This window comes from Oncorhynchus masou, chromosome 15 (genome assembly GCF_036934945.1).
Source record: "Oncorhynchus masou masou isolate Uvic2021 chromosome 15, UVic_Omas_1.1, whole genome shotgun sequence".
Taxonomy (NCBI): domain Eukaryota; kingdom Metazoa; phylum Chordata; class Actinopteri; order Salmoniformes; family Salmonidae; genus Oncorhynchus; species Oncorhynchus masou.
In genome coordinates, this window is record NC_088226.1 from 35,076,006 (window position 1) to 35,100,157 (window position 24,152).

At 46.0% G+C, this 24,152-nt stretch overlaps 1 protein-coding gene across 1 annotated transcript in view; it reads left to right on the top strand.

Moving 5' to 3' along the window:
- LOC135556176 (inactive tyrosine-protein kinase transmembrane receptor ROR1-like) overlaps positions 1 to 24,152 on the top strand; it is a 187,629-nt gene that overhangs the window by 127,501 nt on the left and 35,976 nt on the right. The window contains 2 exon segments of the mRNA XM_064989162.1: positions 15,581 to 15,868; positions 16,298 to 16,334. Of these exon segments, the coding sequence (XP_064845234.1) occupies positions 15,581 to 15,868; positions 16,298 to 16,334 (325 nt within the window).

A 24,152-nucleotide genomic window follows, 5' to 3' on the forward strand; every position in this document is an offset into this window, starting at 1 on the left:
TAGCTTAGCCATGTCATTTAGCTTAGCGCCAACCTCAGCGTTAATCCAGGGCTTTTGATTAGGGAAGCAGCGAAACTTCACTGTGGGGACAACGTCGCCGTTGCATTTCCTAATGAAGCCGGTGACAGAGTTGGTTAGCTCATCGGTGTTATCTGCAGATTCTCTGAACATATTCCAATCACCACTCGCAAAGCAGTCTCTGATTCTGATGACCATGTCTCAACGGAGCGAGTCGCAGGTACTTCCTAAAGAAGACTCATTATTGTAGCCGTCTGACTTTGTTGACAGAGCTGGTGATATTTCACAGCTCTTGAAACCGGAGTCTCTTTTTCCTGGGGTTTTCCCATAGACATATATACTGTATGTTTATGTACTGTACATCATTGGGTTTTCCACACCTTGTAATGAGGCAGTTGGCTGGCAGTAGACTGTACAGTGCGCCACCATTGTGGTTAAGAAGATACATAGATGATGTTGGAACAGCTTTGCATCACCTACACTGTTACATTGTGTAACATCCTAGTGAGAATACAAAGTGATTATACACTTACTGTGCTTGTAATGTGTTTGGCACGTCTTGATAGTATAAGTTTCCATCTAGCTTTCACACACAAGCAGGCACACACACACATACACTCCTGGTAGTTATTTTGCTTTGAAAAGGTCTAATATGGATTTAGAGTTTCACCTCTGCCAGAGCGGGCTGCAGTGTAGAGCCAGATAACATGGGAAGGATGATGAGCTATGTTAGCTGTGCTCCAGCTCAGGTTTCTAGCCTGTCTCCTGCTGTGCGGTCCAGGCCAGCAGACTGTCTACTCTATGGCAGTATTATGTCTGTATTGAATGTTGCATTACGCAGAAATCGATCCGCCATTTCCTGATTGCTAAATCTCGAATAGTTTGCCTAATTTCAGTTTATGTGACATAACAATCTAGTGTAGAGAATCATTGTACCATCTAAGCTGCTGTGAAATATATTTTCCATAACCAAAAATATTGTTGTTTCACCCGTTTGAAGGTTGTGTACAAAACCGAAAGTAAAAGATGCAAAAACAAAACTTAAGAACGGGAAGCATAGAAATAGTGCGCATAGAACAGATCTACCGCTTCTTAGACTTGTTTTCGATTAGAATGACAGATCTATAACTCATATTTCTATATGAATTTTTGTCAGGTCGCCCAAAAAGTTGCATATTGCCACTTTAACCAGTGACTCACTTACAGTAGAGGTAGAATGCTGCTGAAGTAGGGTGATTTGGGTGGGTTTGACATGTGACACACTCTGTGTGTGTGTGTGTGTGTGTGTGTGTGTGTGTGTGTGTGTGTTTTCCCCTCTCAGACACAGGTCCAAACAAAGTCTTTGTAATAAATAGAGGGGTGATGATGGGAACAATTTAGTAATCTGGTGATGTTAAAGAAATGTCATGAGCCTGGCTGAGTTTTGGTTTCGGAGGGGTTGGGTTGCCAATCACTACAACACTCCACACAAGGCAATTAGGGGAAGAATGGGTTTGTTGTATGAACATTGGCAGTACATATCTCTCCTCCTTTCTCTCCCATCTCTATTATCTATCATTATGGCAGTCAGTGGAGTGTGCAAGCAGGCTGTTCCAAAAGTCATCTCAGAAGGATTGTATCGTATAAATATTTAACCATTTATTCAGCAATGAATAATGCACGTCTTGGCGATATCGGCTCGGCTCCTTCAGGGTAACTCGCTGCCTGAGCAAAAGATCCATGTAAAATATAGTCTAGGGGCAGTGAGTGCGGTAAACTATACCAATCCCCCAGGCAGGAACACAGAACCATAACAAGTGGAGGCAAGGGGGTGGTGGGAGCAAGAAGCCAGTGCACCAGTAGCAGCAAACGATAGCAGGATGAGAGAGCAGACCCATATAGCTTAAAAACTCAACCAATAAACTCGGCATGATTGATACAAGCATCCAATTTCTGAACTGGTTCCACATCATTTCAAAATAAACGAAAACACCACGTAGAAATATGTTTAACAATTCATTCAGCAATGAATAATGCAAGTCTTGGCGATATCGGCTCTGCTCCTTCAGGGTAACTCACTGTCTGAGCAAAACGAGCTATACCAATCCCCCAAAACAGCAGAACCTTACGCCAGACGACTACGTGCAGCTACGACAGAAGCACTGTTGAAATATTGTCGAATGACCACCTAAAGTCACCCTATCATGCCCTAAACAGAACGTTAACCATACGTGCATACTGAGCGACGTATAACTCCTATCTATCCCTTGAGACGTTCCGCCGGGTACCCTCGCTTCATCTTGGCACACGTGACCATCTTCCTATCTGCCACAAAGCAGTGTGAACCCAGCCGCCCTAAAGAAGCACCGCCGTGTGCCATCACTGAACTATATCAATAGCCTAATCATCTATGGCTTTACATGAAATATCTACTATAAGCAACCTAAGTAATAAGCACCCAGCCAACCACCTGTACTGATATGCACTGAACCTCATTACGATGACAACCGAAGCGAAGCTATTGACTGTGGGCTGAACGCCGACATAGTGAAATATATAAATCACGGGATCTCGCAGATGAACCCATCACTTTTGGCATCCAAAATCTCATTGGCGTTTCATCTAATCTAGAGTTCGTAGGAAGTAGAAGACCACGCCCTATGATCTTCAGTGTGGATGCAGGGACAGAGAGAGAAGCCGAAAACCCAGTATCACATCATTGATAGCGAGAGACATAGACAGAGACCCCGTAGATTACAAGATAAGTCTGCAAATAAAGAGAGTCTGAATCAGCTCTAACAAACCTTCCCATAAGGAGGCAATGAACGCTTGATCGCCGGCACTGATCGTCATGTGGGTGTTTAGCAGGCCCGGCACATGCTAGATGATGGTAGCATCAACAACCCATTCAACACGGCTGAAACTATAGCAAGACTCGATTAGTCACCGTGCAGCTATACGCGTCAGCTTCCCCACTAAGGTCCAGGGTGATAACTTAAAATCTGAGGAAGAAAGGAGAGGGTTTTACAGAAGTATCAATTCAAAATGAGGCTGTTCTGTGAATATCCTGAAAAGACCCAGTAATGTTTAGGCGATGACAGACTGAACCCCATTCAAGTAGCACAAGAGATCCTGCTATTTGACTGCTGTACAGTTCTTGTAGAACCCACACATTAGGACCAGTAGAAGTTGCTTCAGGGTATAAGATGCCTGCACACGCACTATGTACAAGCATGCACGATAACTCACAAACTTGCTTACTACTGTCCTAAAAATGGTGTGCCATCGTACTGCAATGCTCCAGCAGATGCTGTGGAAAGAATAGCTAGTGTTGCCCTCTAAGTCTCCCGAGAGGCGCAGCGGTCTCCCAAGTGGCACACCAGTCTCCCAAGTGGTACAGCGGTCGAAGGCATAGCATCTCAGTGCAAGAGATATCACTGTAGTTTGCGGTTCAAATCCAAGCTGCATCACATCCGGATGTGATTGGGAGTCCCATAGGGTGGCGCACAATTGGCCCAGCGTCGTCCATTGTTTGGCTAGTTAATAAGGTTCAATAAAATAAATGTAAAGAAATTATCCTTTGCCAAGATAATCCATCCACCTGACAGGTGTAGCATATCAAGAGGCGGATTAAACAGCATGATCACTACACAGGTGCACCTTGTGCTGGGGGCAATAAAAGGCCACTAAAATGTGCAGTTTTGTCACACAACACAATGCCACAATCTCAAATTTTGAGGGAGCGTGCAGTTGGCATGAGGACTGCAGGAATGTCGACCAAAACTGTTGCCAGAGAATTATGTTATTTCTCTACCATAAGCCGCCTCCAACGTCATTCTACAGAATTTGGCAGTATGTCCAACGCCCTCACAACCGCAGACCACGTGTAACCATCACAGGCCACGACCTCTACATCCGGCTTCTTTACCTGTGGGATCGTCTGAGACCAGCCACCTGGACAGTTTGAAACTGGGGAGTATTTCTGTCTGTAAATAAAGCCTTCTAATTGGCTGGGTCTAGCTGCCGAGTGGGCCACCCATGCTGCACCCCTTCCCAGTTCATGCGAAATCCATAGATTAGGGCCTAATGAATTTATTTCAATTGACTGATTTCTTTATATGAACTCTAGCTCAGTAACATTGTTGAAATCATGTCATGTTGCATTTTTATTTTTGATAAGTGTAGTATGGAAGACATGAAAAAAAACTAAATGCACAGAAAATGAATTAATACCAGTACTAATACATGGCTGGAATGAAGTGCTCGCTACAATAGTATAGAGTAAGACCAACCACTACAATTATACAACTAGAACACAAGATGAATGTGTAAAATGCATGACACATAACTACAAATGCTAATAAATAGCCTAAATCTACTGCTGCAAATAAGAATTAAGTGAATATACAGTTGAAGGCGGAAGTTTACACACACCTTAGCCAAATACATTTAAACTCAGTTTTTCACAATTCCTGACATTTAATCCTAGTACAAAATCCCTGTCTTAGGTCAGTTAGGATCACCACTTTATTTAAGAATGTGACATGTCAGAATAATAGAGAATGATTTCAGCTTTTATTTCTTTCATCACATTCCAGGTGGGTCAGAAGTTTACATACACTCAATTAGTATTTGGTAGCATTGCCTTTAAATTGTTTAACTTGGGGCAAACGTTTCAGGGAGCCTTCCACAAGCTTCCCACAATGATTTGGGTGAATTTTGGGCCATTCTTCCTGACAGAGCTGGTGTAACTGAGTCAGGTTTGTAGGCCTCCATGCTCGCACACACTTTTTCAGTTCTGCCCACACATTTTCAATAGGATTGAGGTCAGGGCTTTGTGATGGCCACTCCAATACCTTGACTTTGTTGTCCTTATTAAGCCATTTTGCCACAACTTTGGAAGTATGCTTGGGGTCATTGTCCATTTGGAAGACCCATTTGCGACCAAGATTTAACTTCTTGACGGATGTCTTGAGATGTTGCTTCAATATATCCACGTAATTTTCCCTCCTCATGATGTCATCTATTTTGTGAAGTTCACCATTCATTCCTGCAGCAAAGCACCCCCACAACATGATGCTGCCACGCCCGTGCTTCACGGTTGTGATGGTGTTCTTTGGCTTGCAAGCCTCCCCCTTTTCTCCTCCAAACATAACGATGGTCATTATGTCCAAACAGTTCTATTTTTGTTTCATCAAACCAGAGGACATTTCCCCAAAAGTATGATCTTTGTCCCCATGTGCAGTAGCAAACCGTAGTCTGGCTTTTGTATGGCGGTTTCGGTGGCTTCCTAGCTGAGTGGCCTTTCAGGTTATGTCGATATACAATATTGTCACGGTCGTCATAAGAAGCGGACCAAGGTGCAGCGTGGTGAGCGTACATATTCCTCTTTATTAGAAATGTTGCCAACAAAAACCATAAACAATACAAACCGACCGTGAAGCTTAACGGTGCTATGAATGCCTCGAACAAAGTCAACTACCCACACTAAAAGGAGGGGAAAATGGCCACCTAAGTATGATTCCCAATCAGAGACAACGATAGACAGCTGTCCCTGATCGAGAACCATACCCGGACAAAACATCGAAATAAATTAACATAGAAAACAAAACATAGAATGCCCACCCCACATTACACCCTGACCTAACCAAATAGAGAAATAAAACAGCTCTCTAAGGTCAGAGAGTGACAGATATAAGACACATTTTTCTGTGAATATAGATACTTTTGTACCTGTTCCCTCCAGCATCTTCACAGGGTCCTTTGCTGTTGTTCTGGGATTGATTTGCACTTTTCGCACCAAAGTACATTCATCTCTAGGAGACAGAACACGTCTCCTTCATGAGCGGTATGACGGCTGCGTGGGCCCATAGTGTTTATACTTCGGTATTATTGTTTGTACAGATGAACGTGGTGCCTTCAGGAATTTGGAAATTGCTCCCAATGATGAACCAGAGGTTTTGGCAGATTTCTTTTGATTTTCTCATGATGTCAAGCAAAGAGGCACTGAGTTTGAAGGCAGGCCTTGAAATACGTCCACAGGTACACCTCCAATTGACTCAAATGATGTCAATTAGCCTATCAGAAGCCATGACATCATTTTCTGGAATTTTCCAAGCTGTTTAAAGGCACAGTCAATTTACTGTATGTAAACTGGAATTGTGAATTATAAGTGAAATAATCTGTCTGTAAACAATTGTTGGAAAAATGACTGGTGTCATACACAAAGTCGATGTCCTAACCGACTTGCCAAAACTATAGTTTGTTAACAAGACATTTGTGGATTCTTTGAAAAACGAGTTTTAATGACCCCAACCTAAGTGAATGTAAACTTCCGACTTCAACTGTAACTACGTTGACTGAAATTATAACATCAATGTATGCTAAATGTGATTTATGCAACAAATATGCACGTATGAATGCAGATACTCTGATTGCTCAGCGCAGAAACCAGCAGGAGTGTCGCTGTACAACGCAATAATCCAGACCCGTATGCAAATTAAGTTGAATGTAAAGGAATAGAGTTCCAAAAATAATAACCATAGTCATAATGATTATGTACAATATTTAAGGTCTGACTGGCAGCGCAAGTCACTACTAATGTGATTGGAATGACCTTTAAGATATAGCCCATCACTGATAGTATGCATAATTCCAGCGTTCTCATGAGCCGCGCGACGCTCATTGAAAATGACTGTCGATATCGATGCGGCACTCAAAAATAAACGTGTGCAGATGGACTGAAACACTATTGACGCATCGTGATAACACCATCTCCTGCTCATGGTTAGAGAACATTGCCACTCACTCCTGTATACCAACGCATGGCCTGTATGCTAGCCTAGCATAGGCTACCTCCTTGTATGTCCTGGGATGATTCCTCATGATCGACTGTATGTTTACGGAGCGCGCCGAGTCTGCCCGAAAGCTGGTTTTGGGAACAAACGAGTAGCTAGCTTAATGATAGGCTACTCCCAAGGCTAATTCTACTTGGCTAGCTAGATTGTATCCGTTATTGACAGACAACAGTAGAGCAGCAACGCGGTTGATCCCCGGAGCAGCCAAACAAGGTAGCGTCGATGCAGAGCAAGAGGCCAGCGCATAGTAGCAATTGCAGAAAACAGCAGCAGGATGAGAGAGCAGATGCGTATAGCGTAAATACCCACCCAATAAGGTAGGCGTGATTGATACTAGTGTCTATTGGGATGCGTCAGCTGATGCGGGGCACCCAGGTTTCCTTTCTGAACTGGCTCCACTTAATTTCCCCCGCAACCTCCTCAGCCAATCGCAGTGTGATATACTGAACTCTTTCGTGGTCCCGAACATCTCATAGGGAGGAGTTCACAGACAGACAGGCAGACAGACAGCCGCACACACCTTGCTATCTCTGCAGTGCGTGTGTGTCCTTAGACACAACTTGTCCTATCAGATGTGTCCAGATATGAGTCACACATCACTGGCAAACACAGTGCTCTGTGGATGAGGTACCACTTCACATAACAGAGCTCTGACACATAGACCTTGCACCAGACTAGCCTATGTTAGCCTAGCGCCACAACCATGTCGTTTTAGCTGGTCACATTAATGAAACTTAAATTCATGGAATTGACCATTGAAAAACTAGAGCTATAGTCTTACTTTTTTTGTCTTTAGTCCACTATGAAAAGGATGAAGTGTTCAAATGGGTTGGGATCAAATGACTGCAGACTCTTCCTCTGGTGTACAGATCAAGTCAGACACACTGCCTGTTTGTGATTTTCAACAGTGGGCTCTCCTCTCAGAATGCGACACTGAATGACCTGAGCTAGCCATTACAGAGCATTGCAACCAGGCAGTAAAACCATACATGGAGAAATGATCGAAAGACCTTCAGATATATGCTGCCATCATAAAAAGGGGATTGTTTTAGTATTTGTTCACTATTTTGTACATAGATTATTTTGAGCTATAAAGCATACACTACACCACCAAAAGTATGTGGACATCCCTTCAAATTAGTGGATTCGGCTAATTCAGCCACACCTGTTGCTGACAGGTGTATAAAATCGAGCACACAGCCATGCAATCTCCATAGACAAACATTGGTAGTAGAATGGCTGGTACTGAAGAGCTCAGTGACTTTCAACGTGGCAACACCATATGATGCCACATTTCCAACAATTCAGTTTGTCAAATTTCTGCCCTGATAGAGCTGCCCCAGTCAACTGTAAGTGCTGTTATTGTGGAAACATCTAGGAGCAACAACGGTTCAGCCTGCGAAGTGGTATGACACACAAGCTCACAGAATGGGTCCGTTGAGTGCTGAAGTGTGTAGCATGTAAAAAATAGTTTGTCCTCGTTTGCAATACTCACTACCGAGTTCCAAACTGCCTCTGGAGCAGCCGCAGACAAGCCTAAGATCACCATGCACAATGCCAAGCATCAGCTGGAGTGGTGTAAAGCTCGCCGCCATTGGACTTTGGAGCGGTGGAAACGCGTTCTCTGGGATGATGTATCACGCTTCACCATCTGGCAGTCCGAAGGACAAATGTGGGTTTGGTTTGATGCCATGAGAAAGCTACCTGCTCCAATGCATAGTGCCAACTGTAAAGTTTGGTGGGGAAGGAATAATGGTCTGGGGCTGTTTTTCATGGTTCAGGCTCGGTCCCTTAGTTCTGGTGAAGGGAAATCTTAACGCTACAACATACAGTGACATTCTTGATGATTCTGTGCTTCCAAATTTGTGGCAACAGTTTGGGGAAGGCCCTTTCCTGTTTCAGCATGACAATGCCCCTGTGCACAAAGCCAGGTCCATACAGAAATTGCTTGCCGAGATCGTTGGGGAAGGACTTGATTGGCCTGCACAGAACCCTGAGTCTGCGTTTACACAGGTTCCTAATTCTGATATTTTTTCCCACTCATGGGCAAAAGAACTGATCTGATTGGTGTCTAATTGGTATATCTGATTGCCTTTGTAAACGCAGCCATATAGGCACATTCTTCTCTTCTCCTCTACCCTGCAACTCTTCCCCGGGTCATTGGTGTACAAGCAATTGGGGATAGGGGGTACCTAGTTAGTTGTATAACTGAATGCATTCAACCGAAATGTGTCTTCCACATTTAACCCAACCGCTCTGAATCAGAGATGTGGTTTCTGTCAATATACCTGGGGAAATAATGGTTAAAGGTCATTATCATATGATTTCTGAGTAACAATTAAGTACCTTGCTCTGTTTTCAATTAAAATGGCCCAAAAAAGTATAATTGCTTCTCAGCAAAGATACATTTCTCAAGCAATACGTTTGGGAGTAGTCGGAGTGGGGAGGGGACAACTGAAAACTAGCTGTTATTGGCAGAGGTTTGGAACTCTGTTTTTTATTGTCACCGTGGAAGGCCAAAACTCCATCCCACCAACACAGGCAGACATTTCAGGAGGCCTTTTCAAACAGCTCTTATACTAAAAGGGCTTCGCCATCGGTTTCATAATTTCACAGTATTATTCCAACTTCTTAGTGTGGAAATATATATAAAACAGAGGACATTACGTTTTTGACTGCACTGGGCCTTTAATAAACAACTATAAGGGCCCCATAAAATTGTTGGGTACTTTCCAGAATTTTGTTTTCTCTGTTGTATTTTTCCTGTTCTTTTTTTTTTACTCTCAATATTGCAATTATCCATAGAGAAACAATGAAAACAACAAAAATTGGAGTTTGCCAAAAGGCACCTAAAGGACTCTCAGACCATGAGAAACTGGATTCTCTGGTCTGATGAAACCAAGATTGAACTCTTTGACCATCACGTCTGGAGGAAGTATGGTGGTGGCAGCATCATGCTGTGGGGATGTTTTTCAGAGGCAGAGACTAGTCAGGATCGAGGGAAAGATGGACAGATTTAAGTACAGGGATATCCTTGATGAAAACCTGCTCCAGAGCACTCAGGACCTCAGAATGGGGTGAAGGTTTAGCTTCCAACAGGACAACGACCCTAAGCACACAGCCAAGATAATGCAGGAGTGGCTTTGGGACAAGTCTCTGAATGTCCTTGAATGGCCCAGCCAGAGCCCGGACTTGAACCAGATCGGAGATCTCTGGAGAGACCTGAAAATAGCTGTGCAGCGATGCTCCCCATCCAACCTGACAGAGCTTGAGAGGATCTGCAGAGAAGAATGGGAGAAACTCAACAAATACAGATGTGCCAAGCTTCTAGTGTCATACCCAAGAAGACTCAAGGCTGTAATAACTGCCAAATGTGAAGGGTTTGAATGTGAAATGTGAAATTTCATTATTTAAAAAAAAAGTATTAGGGAAAAATTAATTCTATCAAATTTAGAAGAAGGCTATAATGTAGCAAAATGTGGAAAAAATTAAGGGGTCTGAATACTTTCCGATGAACTGTTTGTGACGGACTTACCATTAGGCAGAAAAGGCAATTGCCTCAGGCTTTACATCATCAAGAGGCTTCATGAGCTGGGCATAAAGAAATATATGTCTAATTTGTCCGCTCGAGGCATAAAAAAATACCAAATTCACAGAAAAATGTGTCTGTTTATGCTAGACATTAGTTTTTTTTTTGCATGGGTGCGTCTCAAGCCACCTCCCACCACCGATGAAGGCCTTCCGCATCAGCAGTGGGAGGTGGCAGGGCTACAGCGGTCTTTGTCAAACCAGGAAACATCTAGAAAATCAGTCTCCTCATGGAAACGTCTGTAGCGTCTGAACTGTTTAGCCTACAAAGCCCCTCCCATGGAAAGATGCGACGCCCACAAACACGATGGTGCACTGTAGGGAAGTGTCATTTCCATGTCAAAGGTATACAGGTAATTCTATGGTAAAATATACACACTCTGGTCCATTCCACACGTGTGTGTTTCAGCTCAGCAGTTGAGGACCATGTGGCCAGTGGCCCCTGCTGGCCCCCTCAGGCCTCTTGTTAAGTCAGAGGTGATTCATGCCTCCCAAACCCTCTACCCAACGCAGGTTTGAAACTTAATAAGCAAGGTTTTATGTCCTTCTGACATCAGTCAGTTTCAGCTTGGGCCCTCCTGTTCATAAACACTGTCTTCCTTTATAGACCAGCTCTGTCTGTGAAAATCAGGCCACTGGGTCGTACACACTCTGACATCTGTGCACGCCCACACACACACACACACACACCAGTGGAGGCTGCTGAGGGGAGGACGGCTCATAATAATGGCTGGAACGGAGTAAATGGGATGGCATCAATCTGTTTGATGTATTTGATACCATTCCAGCTATCCCGCCCCAGCCGTTACCACGAGCCCGTCCTCCCCAATTAAGGTGCCACCAACCTCCTGTGACACAGACACAAACACTCAAGCATCCTCTCCAGCTGTCAGTACAGTGAGTACAGAGCCGTCTCTATACCCTGGTATCATAACGAACATCAAAATCTTTACTGCAATTAATCCATTTCATTATCAAATTTGCTCTTCCTTAACTTAATTAGCTAGCGGGTTAGATTAAACTGACAGAGAAAATAATGTGTTTGTGTGTGTGTGCGTGCGTGCGTACTTGAGTGTGTGTGCTGGGTATAGGAAAGAATAGCGTTTTGGTCAAGGTGACTCGTGCATGTCCTAAATTCATTACTAGAAGCATGAGTCCGTGATCTTAGTGGTAGAACAGCTTATACCTGGGGCTAATCCAATGATATCCGCTAACCCCTCCTCTCTCTCTGTTTCTCAGACCAGCTTTGTATATTGTCGTAAGAGAGTCTGTGTTTGTCTAGAGGAGGCTAAAGACCGGAGGAAAGGCGATGGAAACCAAGCTCTTCCTCTGCTCTCCTTGGTCAGACAGACAGGGTCTGAGAGACTAATCTGGGAATGGAGGGAAGAAGAGATGAGGGCAGTGAATGCAAGCCGGAGCCGACGAGTAGGTGGGATACTGTGGGATGTCGAGGCATGAGTGAGGCTTGAGGGGGAGTTGGAGAAGGTTAAGGCTGTTTATATGACAATAAAGTATCTTGAAGTATTTTAATTGCACTTTAATACAGTCGTATTTCATTTGAGAGTTGGGAGGGGGGAAGGAAGGTTGTGGGAGAAGGGGGGGGGGGGAGGGGTAGAGAGAGGGGGGGATGCTAGACTCCCCAGGCTGTCAGGTTGTCACCCACACGCCAGTCCCACATTGCTGTGTTGAGTCTGAGGGAGGAGGGAGGAGGAGGGAGGAGGACGGGTGTGTGTGTGTGTGTGTGTCTGGGGGTGCAAAGGGTATATGCCAAGGCAAATGTCCCCACACACACACATCTCTCACACCGACACACACACACTCACACCCTGTGACAGCGTGTTAGGTCTGTCAACCAGTCAAGAGCCAAATAGAACAACAACAAGGACCACCGTGTGGTTGCTATGGCAATGCTGAGGACTGAGACATGTGTGGGATAACAGCTATTTACCAGCTTGTGTTTAATGCCACATCAGCTTGGTTAATCATCCTAATAATCATTTAAGTGGCCTTAAATCCTTTTACTGTGATGTTACCTTTCGCTCTTATTCAATCCTTCAGTCTTCATGCAAAGATCACTTTTTTTTTCTTTTTTTTTAAACTAAATCTACAAAATGTATGTAATTAAAATGTCCAGGCACTTTTTTTTTGCAATTTCACTTGGTTTTTATCTGGACACCTCTATAACATATCATTTGCATTTCAAAAAAAAAAAAGAGAGAGAGATCTGGTTAAAGGTGAAGTCCTTTAAATCAGTTCATTGAAGAGATTGATCTACATAGTGAGAAAGGAGAGAGGGATTTCCTAAACCCTTCTATTCACTCCAGCACGTGAAGAACATGGTTTATTTAAGTGGCTATTTCCTCACAGGACAATATAGTGGTTCACATCACTTCAAGTATCAAGTCATTCTTTCACTCAATTCCATGAAATGGACCTTTTCAAATGTTTGCCGTTACAATGCCTTAACAAAACTGATGAAAGGGAAAGGAAAGAGAAGGGAAATGGGGGGATACCTAGTCAGCTGTACAACAAGATTACATTTATTGTTCTACTGAAAATCCACAGGTTTGACCAATGTTGGTTATAGTAGAAGAATCGGACGCAGACACACACACAGACGAACACATACACACGCCCCGGAGAGAGAGGAATGTGTGTGTTTTCTGCAGTTTTCTGGATGTATGTGTGTTTGGTTTTACTATCCTTGTGGGGACCAGACGTCCTCAGAATAATAGTAAAACATGGAAAATTCAGACAAGTGGGGACATTTCGCCGGTGGTCCCCACAAGGAAAAAGGCGGTTTTAGGCTTAGGGGGAAGGTTTAGTGTTAGCGTTACAATTAGAGTTAGGGGTTAGGTGTAGGGTTAGGTGTCAGGGTTCATGTTAGGGTTGGGTTAAGAGTTAAGGTTAGGTTTAGCTTTAGGGAAAATAGGATTTTGAATAGGAATCAATTGTTGGTCCCCAGAGGGATAGTAAAACAAACATGTGTGCGTTGTTGTGTGTTCTGCAGTCTTCGGTATGTGTGTGGTTATCCAGCACACACACAGCGCACACACAGCTGTAGGGTCCGCGGCCCCCTCCTGCCCCTCTAGGGGCCAGACTCAGGGCTCAGCACAATATACTTTCATCAATGTGGCACTCAAAAGTCCCATTCTGTGCATTGCTATATACATTAAAGCCTGTCCGTGGCATCCCTCATACAGAGAGCTGTGGGAACAGAGAGCTTTCAGAGAGAGAGAGATCAGGAGGAGAAGGAGAGGTCTACTACAGAGGTTCCTATTCACATCTTTATCCACACAACCTCTTTGTTTTCTCTCGTGCCTTGATGCTGTTTCATCCGTATTGTCACCCACTACAAACTTTACTCCTGGTTCAAATTCATTGTAAGGTTAAAACACGATGATGAGTCATTTTAAATATTCCCTGGTTGTTTAGTTACGTTTTCTTCTAAGGAGGGAGGGAGATGAAAATTAGAGAGAGAGAGAACCACCTAAAAAAGAAGTGATTCCCAAACCTTCCATAACAAAGCCATCACCTACAGAGAGATGATCCTATATACGTAAGAGTCCCCCTAAGCAAGCTGGAGCTGGGGCTCTGTTCACAAACAGAGCCCACAGAGCCCCAGGACAGCATCAGCAATACAATTAGACCAACCAAATCATGAGAAATATACTTTTGATACTTAAGTATTTTTAAAACCACATACTTTTAGACTTTTACTCAAGTAGTATTTTACTAGGTGACTTTCACTTTTACTTGAGTCATTTTCTATTAAGGTATCTTTACTTTTACTCAATTATGACAATTGAGTACTTTTTCCACCACTGAGATAATGTCTAGATGCTTTTTATTGTGGAGATCAAGTTTATAAATTGCCTGGCTGGGCTGATGAGACAGCAGTCAGAATGAACAGAGTAAATAGGCATTTTAACGTCATAGATTTAGCTGGTGGTAACTTGTGGAATAGACACCGGCTGGAATGCAGTTTTAACCAATCAACATTCAGGATTAGACCCACCCGTTGTATAAACACGCATTCACACCGACATACATGTCCAATGTTTGAGATCCTACAGAATGTGGGGTTGTCCTGTTGATGTTGGCCTACCAGTAAGACCAGGCTGTGTCTGGCAGGACAACCTCTGGAGAGGAGAGGTACGTTTCCAAAGTTTTATTTGAATTTTGTGCTCCTGAAACTCCCCTGGCAACACGCAGACTTGGTGAAAGGCAAATAATTTGTTACCACAGCGGCAACCACAAAATATCTTGTAAAGGATTCCTACCCAGCAGATTCCTACCCAGTACACACAAACACTTTCCCTCACACACACACGCATGCACGCGCGCACACACACACACACACACACACATGTCAGAGTCCTTTCTGAGTAGTGTTATTTAGAGAGGGAAAATGTAGTTTCTGGGTTAGTTGAACCAAAGTGTTGTGGGAGAGTTGAAACATTGTTTGAGGAGGGTCCAGATAACTAAACTCAAGGTTTGTTTTAAAATCCTTACATTTAAAAATAACAATTCATCTTTTCAATAGGCCATTCCATTAGTGGATGCGTTTATTGCTGAACCCTTTGATCGAAATCAAAGGATTACACATTATAGCAGTTCTCTGCTGATTTGGTTCTGCGGTGTACTGAGTAAAGGTTACAGAATAAAACACCACTCCTCGTACTATTCTCTATGCCTGTATGCATCTGCTACACTGTCATTCTTTATGGTACTTTCATATACTTGTTTTTATTTTTATAGACTGCATTATGTTGTTTATATAGTCTGGATCTGAAGCTGCCTGTCCACTCACATAAATAATGGCAATGTCGTCATTGTGATGAATGTACTATAAAGTTCTCTCACTGTTGGCCTATCTCCCTCCCTCTCGCTGTCTCTTTCTCTCTTTCTCTTTCCACCTCGTTTCCAAGATAAGACTATGATCCTGTCATCCGTTTAATGTTTTTTGTGAGAAAGTTGTTGTTTTTTAATGGTTTTCATGTATAAAGCAAGAGCTAATACATACTGACGTCTCTTTCTCCCCACTCTGTCCTCCCTCTCTCTTTCTCGTTTATCCTCCCATTAAATGTCCATATCTAATTCCCTCTCTCTCCCCCCCCACTCCCCCTCCATCCCAGACCTGTTTCTTCGTCTGGAGGCTCCTATGAACAACATCACCACGTCTCTGGGCCAGACGGCGGAGCTGCTGTGCCGTGTGTCCGGTAACCCCCTTCCCACGGTGCGCTGGCTGAAGAACGACGCTCCCGTGGTCCAAGAGCCTCGCCGGATCTCCTACCGGCCCACGACCTACGGATCGCGCCTCCGCATCCGTAACTTGGACACCACAGACACCGGCTACTTCCAGTGTGTGGCCACCAACAGCTACGGCACCGTCTCCACCACCGGAGTACTCTTCGTCAAGTTTGGTAAGATGACGCTATGAGGTAGTGGTTATAAAGTGGCGATATGAGTATGAATAGTTCGGACTTTCTTACGAAGTGGCTTTATGTCTCCTGTCAAGTGCATGAACCTCACAATGAAATCAGGACGCAGACTTTGCATGACTCGTCGACACGACTCAACAGCTCAATCAATTCAAGACTTCTTGCAGACATTTCTGTCTGGTTGATTTAATCAACGCTGGTGTGGTTACGTGTTGTCGTGAGGTCAGAGTTCGCTCTCTGCTTTGATCGAGTGAGCTTAGTGTAGATCTCTTCTTTTAAAACTGCCAGTACTTGGCCTGAGTTCTGGCAGCCTGTATGGACAAGAGGTCTGGCTCTGGCAACCTCCGACGGTCTGGGAGCAATTGTTCCCCCTGTTGTTAAAATTGTAAATCCTCCTGTTTTCTCTTCCAGATCCACTCCTAACCCCTCTGCCAGGAAGACCCTCTGCGTAAGTAGTCAATTTTCCCTCTATACTTCATAAGTAGCTCCACAAACCCAACACAACACTGGCTCCTGTTACAGAAGAGCGAGAGGGTGAAGAAAGATAAGTACTACTGAATAAATCGAAGGAGGTGGTCATCCTTAAAGTGAAAGAATGAAGGGGAAAGGTTGTGTAAGAAAGTAATTAGTTGACAGTGCAAACAGTCGCGAAAGGGGAACCCACTGGGCACAGGCATCAGTTTAACAGCTCGTTTTGATTTGCATTTGGTTGAGTTGTCAACTCAGCAGAATTCAAGGTGAAATCAGCAGAACATTTCACCATGTCATTGGATTTAGTTTCAAATTTGGGTTAAAAAAATCAAATGCCTAAATTCCCTTACGTTGACTCAACCATTTTTTTGACAGGTGGGAAGTGTTTCCATTGTGTCTGGCCAAAGCTTTCACGTCAGATAGTGTATCATACATTATGGACTTATGGACTTGATTTCTGACTGTATTGTCCTGTTAATTGTTATTACTCATTAAGTTTGATTATTTTCCCTATTATTATCTATCTGCATCATCACTGAGTTGATATGGTTGCGTGTGTGCTGTATGCTGCTTGCCTCATCTAGCGTGTGTTAGCGCGTTATCATCTCTGCTAGTGTCTGTTCAGTTTATATCACCCATCCCCAGCTGGTGTTTCGTAGCACCAATCAGGACATGGACAAATGTACAGTTGGTGATTCTAAATCTAGCGTCTTACCTGGGGCTGGGTGTGCTTCTCCCCCCTATTGGTCAATCATCATCTCCCTCTTCCTCCTCTCCTTCCTACTCCTCATCGTCCCCTCCCTTGTTGTACTTTCGTTCTGGTTCACGAGGATGTGTTAGTACCCTCTGAACTCGTTGTCTCCTTGGCTTATTTCAACATTTTCTCCTGTGGACCGTCCAGTGAGGTGGATATGGGGTGAGAGGCGGATTATATAATATTTACTCAATGGTTTATTATCTGGCAAACGCATTCAGAGGTTCAATCTCGTTTATTTTGTCAAGTAATCGAATTGTCAATGTTTGGTTTAGAACGCTCGCAAGTCGTATTGGAGAAATGTGCATGTTGTTTTCCAAAGAGCTTAAATCTCTCCGGATCAAAGGCAGGACATAAAGCCGGACATTTTTACTGAATGACGTTCAGCGTCAAGGCACCGAGCCATATTCCATGGAAAAGGCTGGGAATATTGTAACATCAAACAGGCTGGCATGATGGGGGAATCAGACACTTAGTTAATTCACACACCCACACCCACAGAGAGAGAGAGACACACACACACACACACACACAAACACGTGCGCGCACACACAACACACACACGCGCGCGCGCATGCACACACGCACGCACACATGCACGCACACACACACACACGCACACACACACACACACACACACACACACATACATGTGATCTCACACATCTGTTTCTCCCTTACAATTTGTTTTATTTACATGTTTTCGAAATATCCTGCAGAGCTTTCTTCCCATATCCTAGTACTGTCGTGTTTAAATATTATAACCTTGGCTAGGCTAGTTTTTTACTCTCAGTGGATATTTGACCTACAGTACTTCGGTGGTGGGTCAAAATCAGGACTCGACATAACTGCTGTCTCTCCCTATGTAAACTTTCGGGAGTCTTGTAATGCAAAGTGTATTTTCTCCCTAAAAAAAAACCTCTCAGTCAGAGACCCTGTCAGGTCAGCTCTGTTCATATTTAGTCCACAGGACCTGCATCCGTGTTTATGGACAGGTTAGCTGACAATGTCACGTGTGTTGTTATGATTCTGGACGGTCAGATACCTAGCAACAGTGACAAGACGCTGCCATGTGGGGAAGCGTAGGTGGCTCGTTTCAGCTCGTTGTATCTTGATATTGATACCATGTCTTGTTTTGAGTTGTTTTGACTCTTGTCACGTCTATGCTAATGTGGCTAAAATTAGCTGGCTAGCTAACCAATAACTGTAACAATGTATCTGGGAGAAAGCACGTGCTCATTGTGCACATTTTCAATAAAGATTTGGAGAGGAAATGCAGTTAACATGTTGTCAACAATCCTTTGATTCGAAGCCAGGGGTTGCGCACAAATCAGTTTTGCCGCTAAACATCCCCCCCGACTATAGGCCACAAACAAACAGCAGGCTGGCCAGTGGCACAGCTCAGAGCAGAGCAGAGGAGAGCAATGTAAAGCGGGACTCATTTGGTTTAAACACAGTCATTAGGCTCTTTCATTGGAGCGCACAGGGCGTCCTTTGACTGGGGCCCGAGGGGCCGGAGATGGGCCCTGTTGGTCGTCATTACTGTCATCGTCAGCTGATTAGCTGTCAGGGGGAAGCAGGGCAGATGGGGTCAGCTAATTGTGACATGTGACAGGCCTCCGCGGTTGTTTTGATATTTTCCATTGATGTGTCAAAACGTCAGTCCGCGGTCCATGTTGTGTGGAGGTGGATACGGGTAGAGAAGCACCTGGTTTAGCTGGTGTCACAGTGACTAAGTCTTCTGGTTGGTGTGTTTCGTGGTCAGGGAAAGGATGTACGGTTTTCCCGTAGGGTTTGCGGGTTTGGTTTTCTCCCTCTGGTTTCTCCGTATGTGTACTCTGATCTGACGGGGTTTAGATGATGGAGACTAATGTATGTGTTCCTTGGCCTGGACTTGTCAACAGGCCAGACACAGACAGACCCAGAGGCCACAGCCCTTCAGCCCACAGTCCAGAGTGTACACTGTGCCTTTGACCAGACCAGACCTGACCGGACATCAGCTCAGCTGGACATAGAATGGTGGGAAGGGAAGGGGGGGTGGGGTGTGGTGCAGCTAGAGGAGGTAGGGGTGGGAGCGATCTAAAGAATGAGATGGAGATGCAGACAGACGGAGAGAAAGTCAGGAAAGAGAAACTGTGGGGAAAGGAGTAAAGGTGAGATGGACAGGGTATGTTTGAAATCTGTTAATTCGTTGGGCAAACATCCTAACATGGGACACTGGGGGTCAACACACACACACACACACAGAGGGTCAACAATGTGCTGTCACATGGCTTAGGGTAGCAGGATTGGCCAATTAGCCACTCCCGTACATAAACCATGTAGCAGGAACTGCTTCCTCCTTCCTGTCGGGCGTCTATGTGTGTGTGTTCACCCCTCATCTGCTTTCAGTGAGGCCTGCCTGCATGTACCATGTAACGTGACATTAGAGCTGTTCATTCACAGCTTTTAATAACCGCTCAATGTTTTCTCTTCTTCATCTTTTACATGAGTTCCTTTACAGGGACCACCTGGAATCTGGGGTAACACGAACCTGGAGATGAGGTATAGCCCCTTGCCTGAGGTGGGGGGGTTTAGAGGGGATGAAGGGTGACAATGACGCCTGTTGTTGCGGTGGCTGGTTGTCAGTCATGTTGGCGGCCGCAGGCGCCTGGCCTTACACTTCTCTCCTCGTCTGCCCCCCTCCCTTGTTCCCTCCCTCGCTCCAGAGCTGTTTTCACAGGCCAGAACAAACACACGAGGGGGGAAAATGGCTCCATGTCCAAAACTAGCCCCTTCTGAGCAGCCTCCTTATACCAACCATCCCCCTTCATGGAGAGAGAGAGAGAGAGAGAGAGAGAGAGAGAGAGAGAGAGCGAGAGAGCGAGAGAGCGAGAGAGCGAGAGAGAGAGAGAGAGAGAGAGAGAGAGAGAGAGAGAGGTAAAAAGAAAAACAGTGTTACTGGTGGATGGAAGATGTGGCCTTGGGTCGCGGTACTCACATCAGATTAGAACAGAGAGATCCGAGATTTAACTCCAAGCAGACCAAGATTGTAGACGTAATACTTTACAGAAGGTTGTCTGGTCTCCACAAGTAAGGCTGGAAGAGTGGAGACTAGAGCCCAAAGAACAGCAGCAGAGAGAAGGGAGGAGACATGAGGAGAGAACAAGAGAAAGAGTATGTGCACTCTTTTTTTTAGGACATGCTGTACATACTGTACAACCACAATGGCCTCAGAGAACGAGCCCCATTCATTTGAAACTGGCCCAAATGAATCATGTGAGAAACTGTAGCCATAGTTTTTCCCTTATCAACAAAGCATCAGTTGAATGTAAACCGTCAAGATTTCTGGTCTGAGATTTTCTTCTCAAGAGACAGGGTGATATAGCCTTGAGTTGGCTGGTGCGTGAAACGTGTCCCCTGTACAGACCAAAGCCCTGCATCTCAGCCTGTGTTTAGAATAGAGCATTTTCTGCTGTTTGAAAATATTAATTTGACTGCGGTCTCGCTGTCAGACCTGTTTAACTTTCCCAAGGCTTTCTCCCTCCTGACTAGAGCAGGACTTTTCTCTCAACGCTGCAAAAAAACAATTACAAAAATACCTGTGCTCCCCCCCCTTCTCCCCTCCTATCCCTTCCCCCACTCGGCAGGATAGGAGATAGGGGTTGTAACGTAGTCCAGATCCCCCTCACCCCTCCTATCCCTTCCCCCACTCGGCAGGATAGGAGATAGGGGTTGTAACGTAGTCCAGATCCCCCTCTCCCCTCCTATCCCTTCCCCCACTCGGCAGGATAGGAGATAGGGGTTGTAACGTAGTCCAGATCCCCCTCTCCCCTCCTATCCCTTCCTCCACTCGGCGGGATAGGAGATAGGGGTTGTAACGTAGTCCAGATCCCCCTCTCCCCTCCTATCCCTTCCTCCACTCGGCGGGATAGGAGATAGGGGTTGTAACGTAGTCCAGATCCCCCTCTCCCCTCCTATCCCTTCCCCCACTCGGCGGGATAGGAGATAGGGGTTGTAACGTAGTCCAGATCCCCCTCTCCCCTCCTATCCCTTCCCCCACTCGGCGGGATAGGAGATAGGGGTTGTAACGTAGTCCAGATCCCCCTCTCCCCTCCTATCCCTTCCCCCACTCGGCGGGATAGGAGATAGGGGTTGTAACGTAGTCCACATCCCCCTCTCCCCTCCTATCCCTTCCCCCACTCGGCAGGATAGGAGATAGGGGTTGTAACGTAGTCCAGATCCCCCTCTCCCCTCCTATCCCTTCCCCCACTCGGCGGGATAGGAGATAGGGGTTGTAACGTAGTCCAGATCCCCTCTCCCCTCCTATCCCTTCCCCCACTCGGCGGGATAGGAGATAGGGGTTGTAACGTAGTCCAGATCCCCCTCTCCCCTCCTATCCCTTCCCCCACTCGGCGGGATAGGAGATAGGGGTTGTAACGTAGTCCACATCCCCCTCTCCCCTCCTATCCCTTCCCCCACTCGGCAGGATAGGAGATAGGGGTTGTAACGTAGTCCAGATCCCCCTCTCCCCTCCTATCCCTTCCCCCACTCGGCGGGATAGGAGATAGGGGTTGTAACGTAGTCCAGATCCCCCTCTCCCTCCTATCCCTTCCCCCACTCGGCAGGATAGGAGATAGGGGTTGTAACGTAGTCCAGATCCCCCTCTCCCCTCCTATCCCTTCCCCCACTCGGCAGGATAGGAGATAGGGGTTGTAACGTAGTCCAGATCCCCTCTCCCCTCCTATCCCTTCCCCCACTCGGCAGGATAGGAGATAGGGGTTGTAACGTAGTCCAGATCCCCCTCTCCCCTCCTATCCCTTCCTCCACTCGGCAGGATAGGAGATAGGGGTTGTAACGTAGTCCAGATCCCCCTCTCCCCTCCTATCCCTTCCCCACTCGGCAGGATAGGAGATAGGGGTTGTAACGTAGTCCAGATCCCCCTCTCCCCTCCTATCCCTTCCTCCACTCGGCAGGATAGGAGATAGGGGTTGTAACGTAGTCCAGATCCCCCTCTCCCCTCCTATCCCTTCCCCCACTCGGCGGGATAGGAGATAGGGGTTGTAACGTAGTCCAGATCCCCCTCTCCCCTCCTATCCCTTCCTCCACTCGGTGGGATAGGAGATAGGGGTTGTAACGTAGTCCAGATCCCCTCTCCCCTCCTATCCCTTCCCCCACTCGGCGGGATAGGAGATAGGGGTTGTAACGTAGTCCAGATCCCCTCTCCCCTCCTATCCCTTCCTCCACTCGGTGGGATAGGAGATAGGGGTTGTAACGTAGTCCAGATCCCCCTCTCCCCTCCTATCCCTTCCTCCACTCGGTGGGATAGGAGATAGGGGTTGTAACGTAGTCCAGATCCCCCTCTCCCCTCCTATCCATTCCCCCACTCGGCAGGATAGGAGATAGGGGTTGTAACGTAGTCCAGATCCCCCTCTCCCCTCCTATCCCTTCCCCCACTCGGTGGGATAGGAGATAGGGGTTGTAACGTAGTCCAGATCCCCCTCTCCCCTCCTATCCCTTCCTCCACTCGGTGGGATAGGAGATAGGGGTTGTAACGTAGTCCAGATCCCCTCTCCCCTCCTATCCCTTCCTCCACTCGGCAGGATAGGAGATAGGGGTTGTAACGTAGTCCAGATCCCCCTCTCCCCTCCTATCCCTTCCTCCACTCGGTGGGATAGGAGATAGGGGTTGTAACGTAGTCCAGATCCCCCTCTCCCCTCCTATCCCTTCCTCCACTCGGCGGGATAGGAGATAGGGGTTGTAACGTAGTCCAGATCCCCCTCTCCCCTCCTATCCCTTCCTCCACTCGGCAGGATAGGAGATAGGGGTTGTAACGTAGTCCAGATCCCCTCTCCCCTCCTATCCCTTCCTCCACTCGGCGGGATAGGAGATAGGGGTTGTAACGTAGTCCAGATCCCCTCTCCCCTCCTATCCCTTCCTCCACTCGGTGGGATAGGAGATAGGGGTTGTAACGTAGTCCAGATCCCCCTCTCCCCTCCTATCCCTTCCCCCACTCGGCAGGATAGGAGATAGGGGTTGTAACGTAGTCCAGATCCCCCTCTCCCCTCCTATCCCTTCCCCCACTCGGCAGGATAGGAGATAGGGGTTGTAACGTAGTCCAGATCCCCCTCTCCCCTCCTATCCCTTCCCCCACTCGGCGGGATAGGAGATAGGGGTTGTAACGTAGTCCACATCCTCCTCTCTCTGTCTCTCTCTCTCACTCCCCATGTCTCTATTGTCATCTACTTGTTGATATCGGTCTCTCTTTCTCTCTCTCTCTCCCATCTCTCTTTCCATCACTTCCTCTTTCCATCTCTCTCCTTCTCTCTCTCTCGCGCTCTCAATTTAATTCAAAGAGCTTTATTGGAATGGGAAACATATGTTCTAAACAAAATCAAATCCAATTTTATTAGTCACATGCGCCGAATACACCAGGTGTAGACCTTACAGTGAAATGCTTAATTACGAGCAGCTAACCAACAGTGCAGTTAAAAAAATACGGATAAGAATCAGAGAAAAGTAACAAGTAATTAACGAGCAGCAGTAAAAAAAATGACAACAATATATACAGGGGGGTGCCAGTACAGTGTGCAGGGGCACCGGTTAGTTGAGGTAGTATGTACATGTAGGTAGAGTTAATTAAAGTGACTATGCATAGATGACAACAGAGAGTGGCAGTGGTGTGGAGAAAGGAGGGGCAATGCAAATAGTCTGGGTAGCCATTTGATTAGATGTTCAGGAGTCTTATGGATTGGGGGTAGACGCTGTTTAGAAGCATCTTGGAACTAGACTTGGTGCTCCGGTACCGCTTGCTGTGTGGTAGTAGAGAGAACAGTCTATGACTAGGGTAGCTGGAGTCTTTGACAATTTTTAGGGCCTTCCTCGGACACCGGCTGGTATAGAGGTCCTGTATGGCAGGAAGCTTGGCCCCAGTGATGTACTGGGTCATTGGCACTACCCTCTGTAGTGTCTTGCAGTCGGAGGCCGAGCAGTTGCCATACCAGGCAGTGATGCTCTCAATGGTGCCGCTGTAGAACCTTTTGAGGATCTGAGGACCCATGC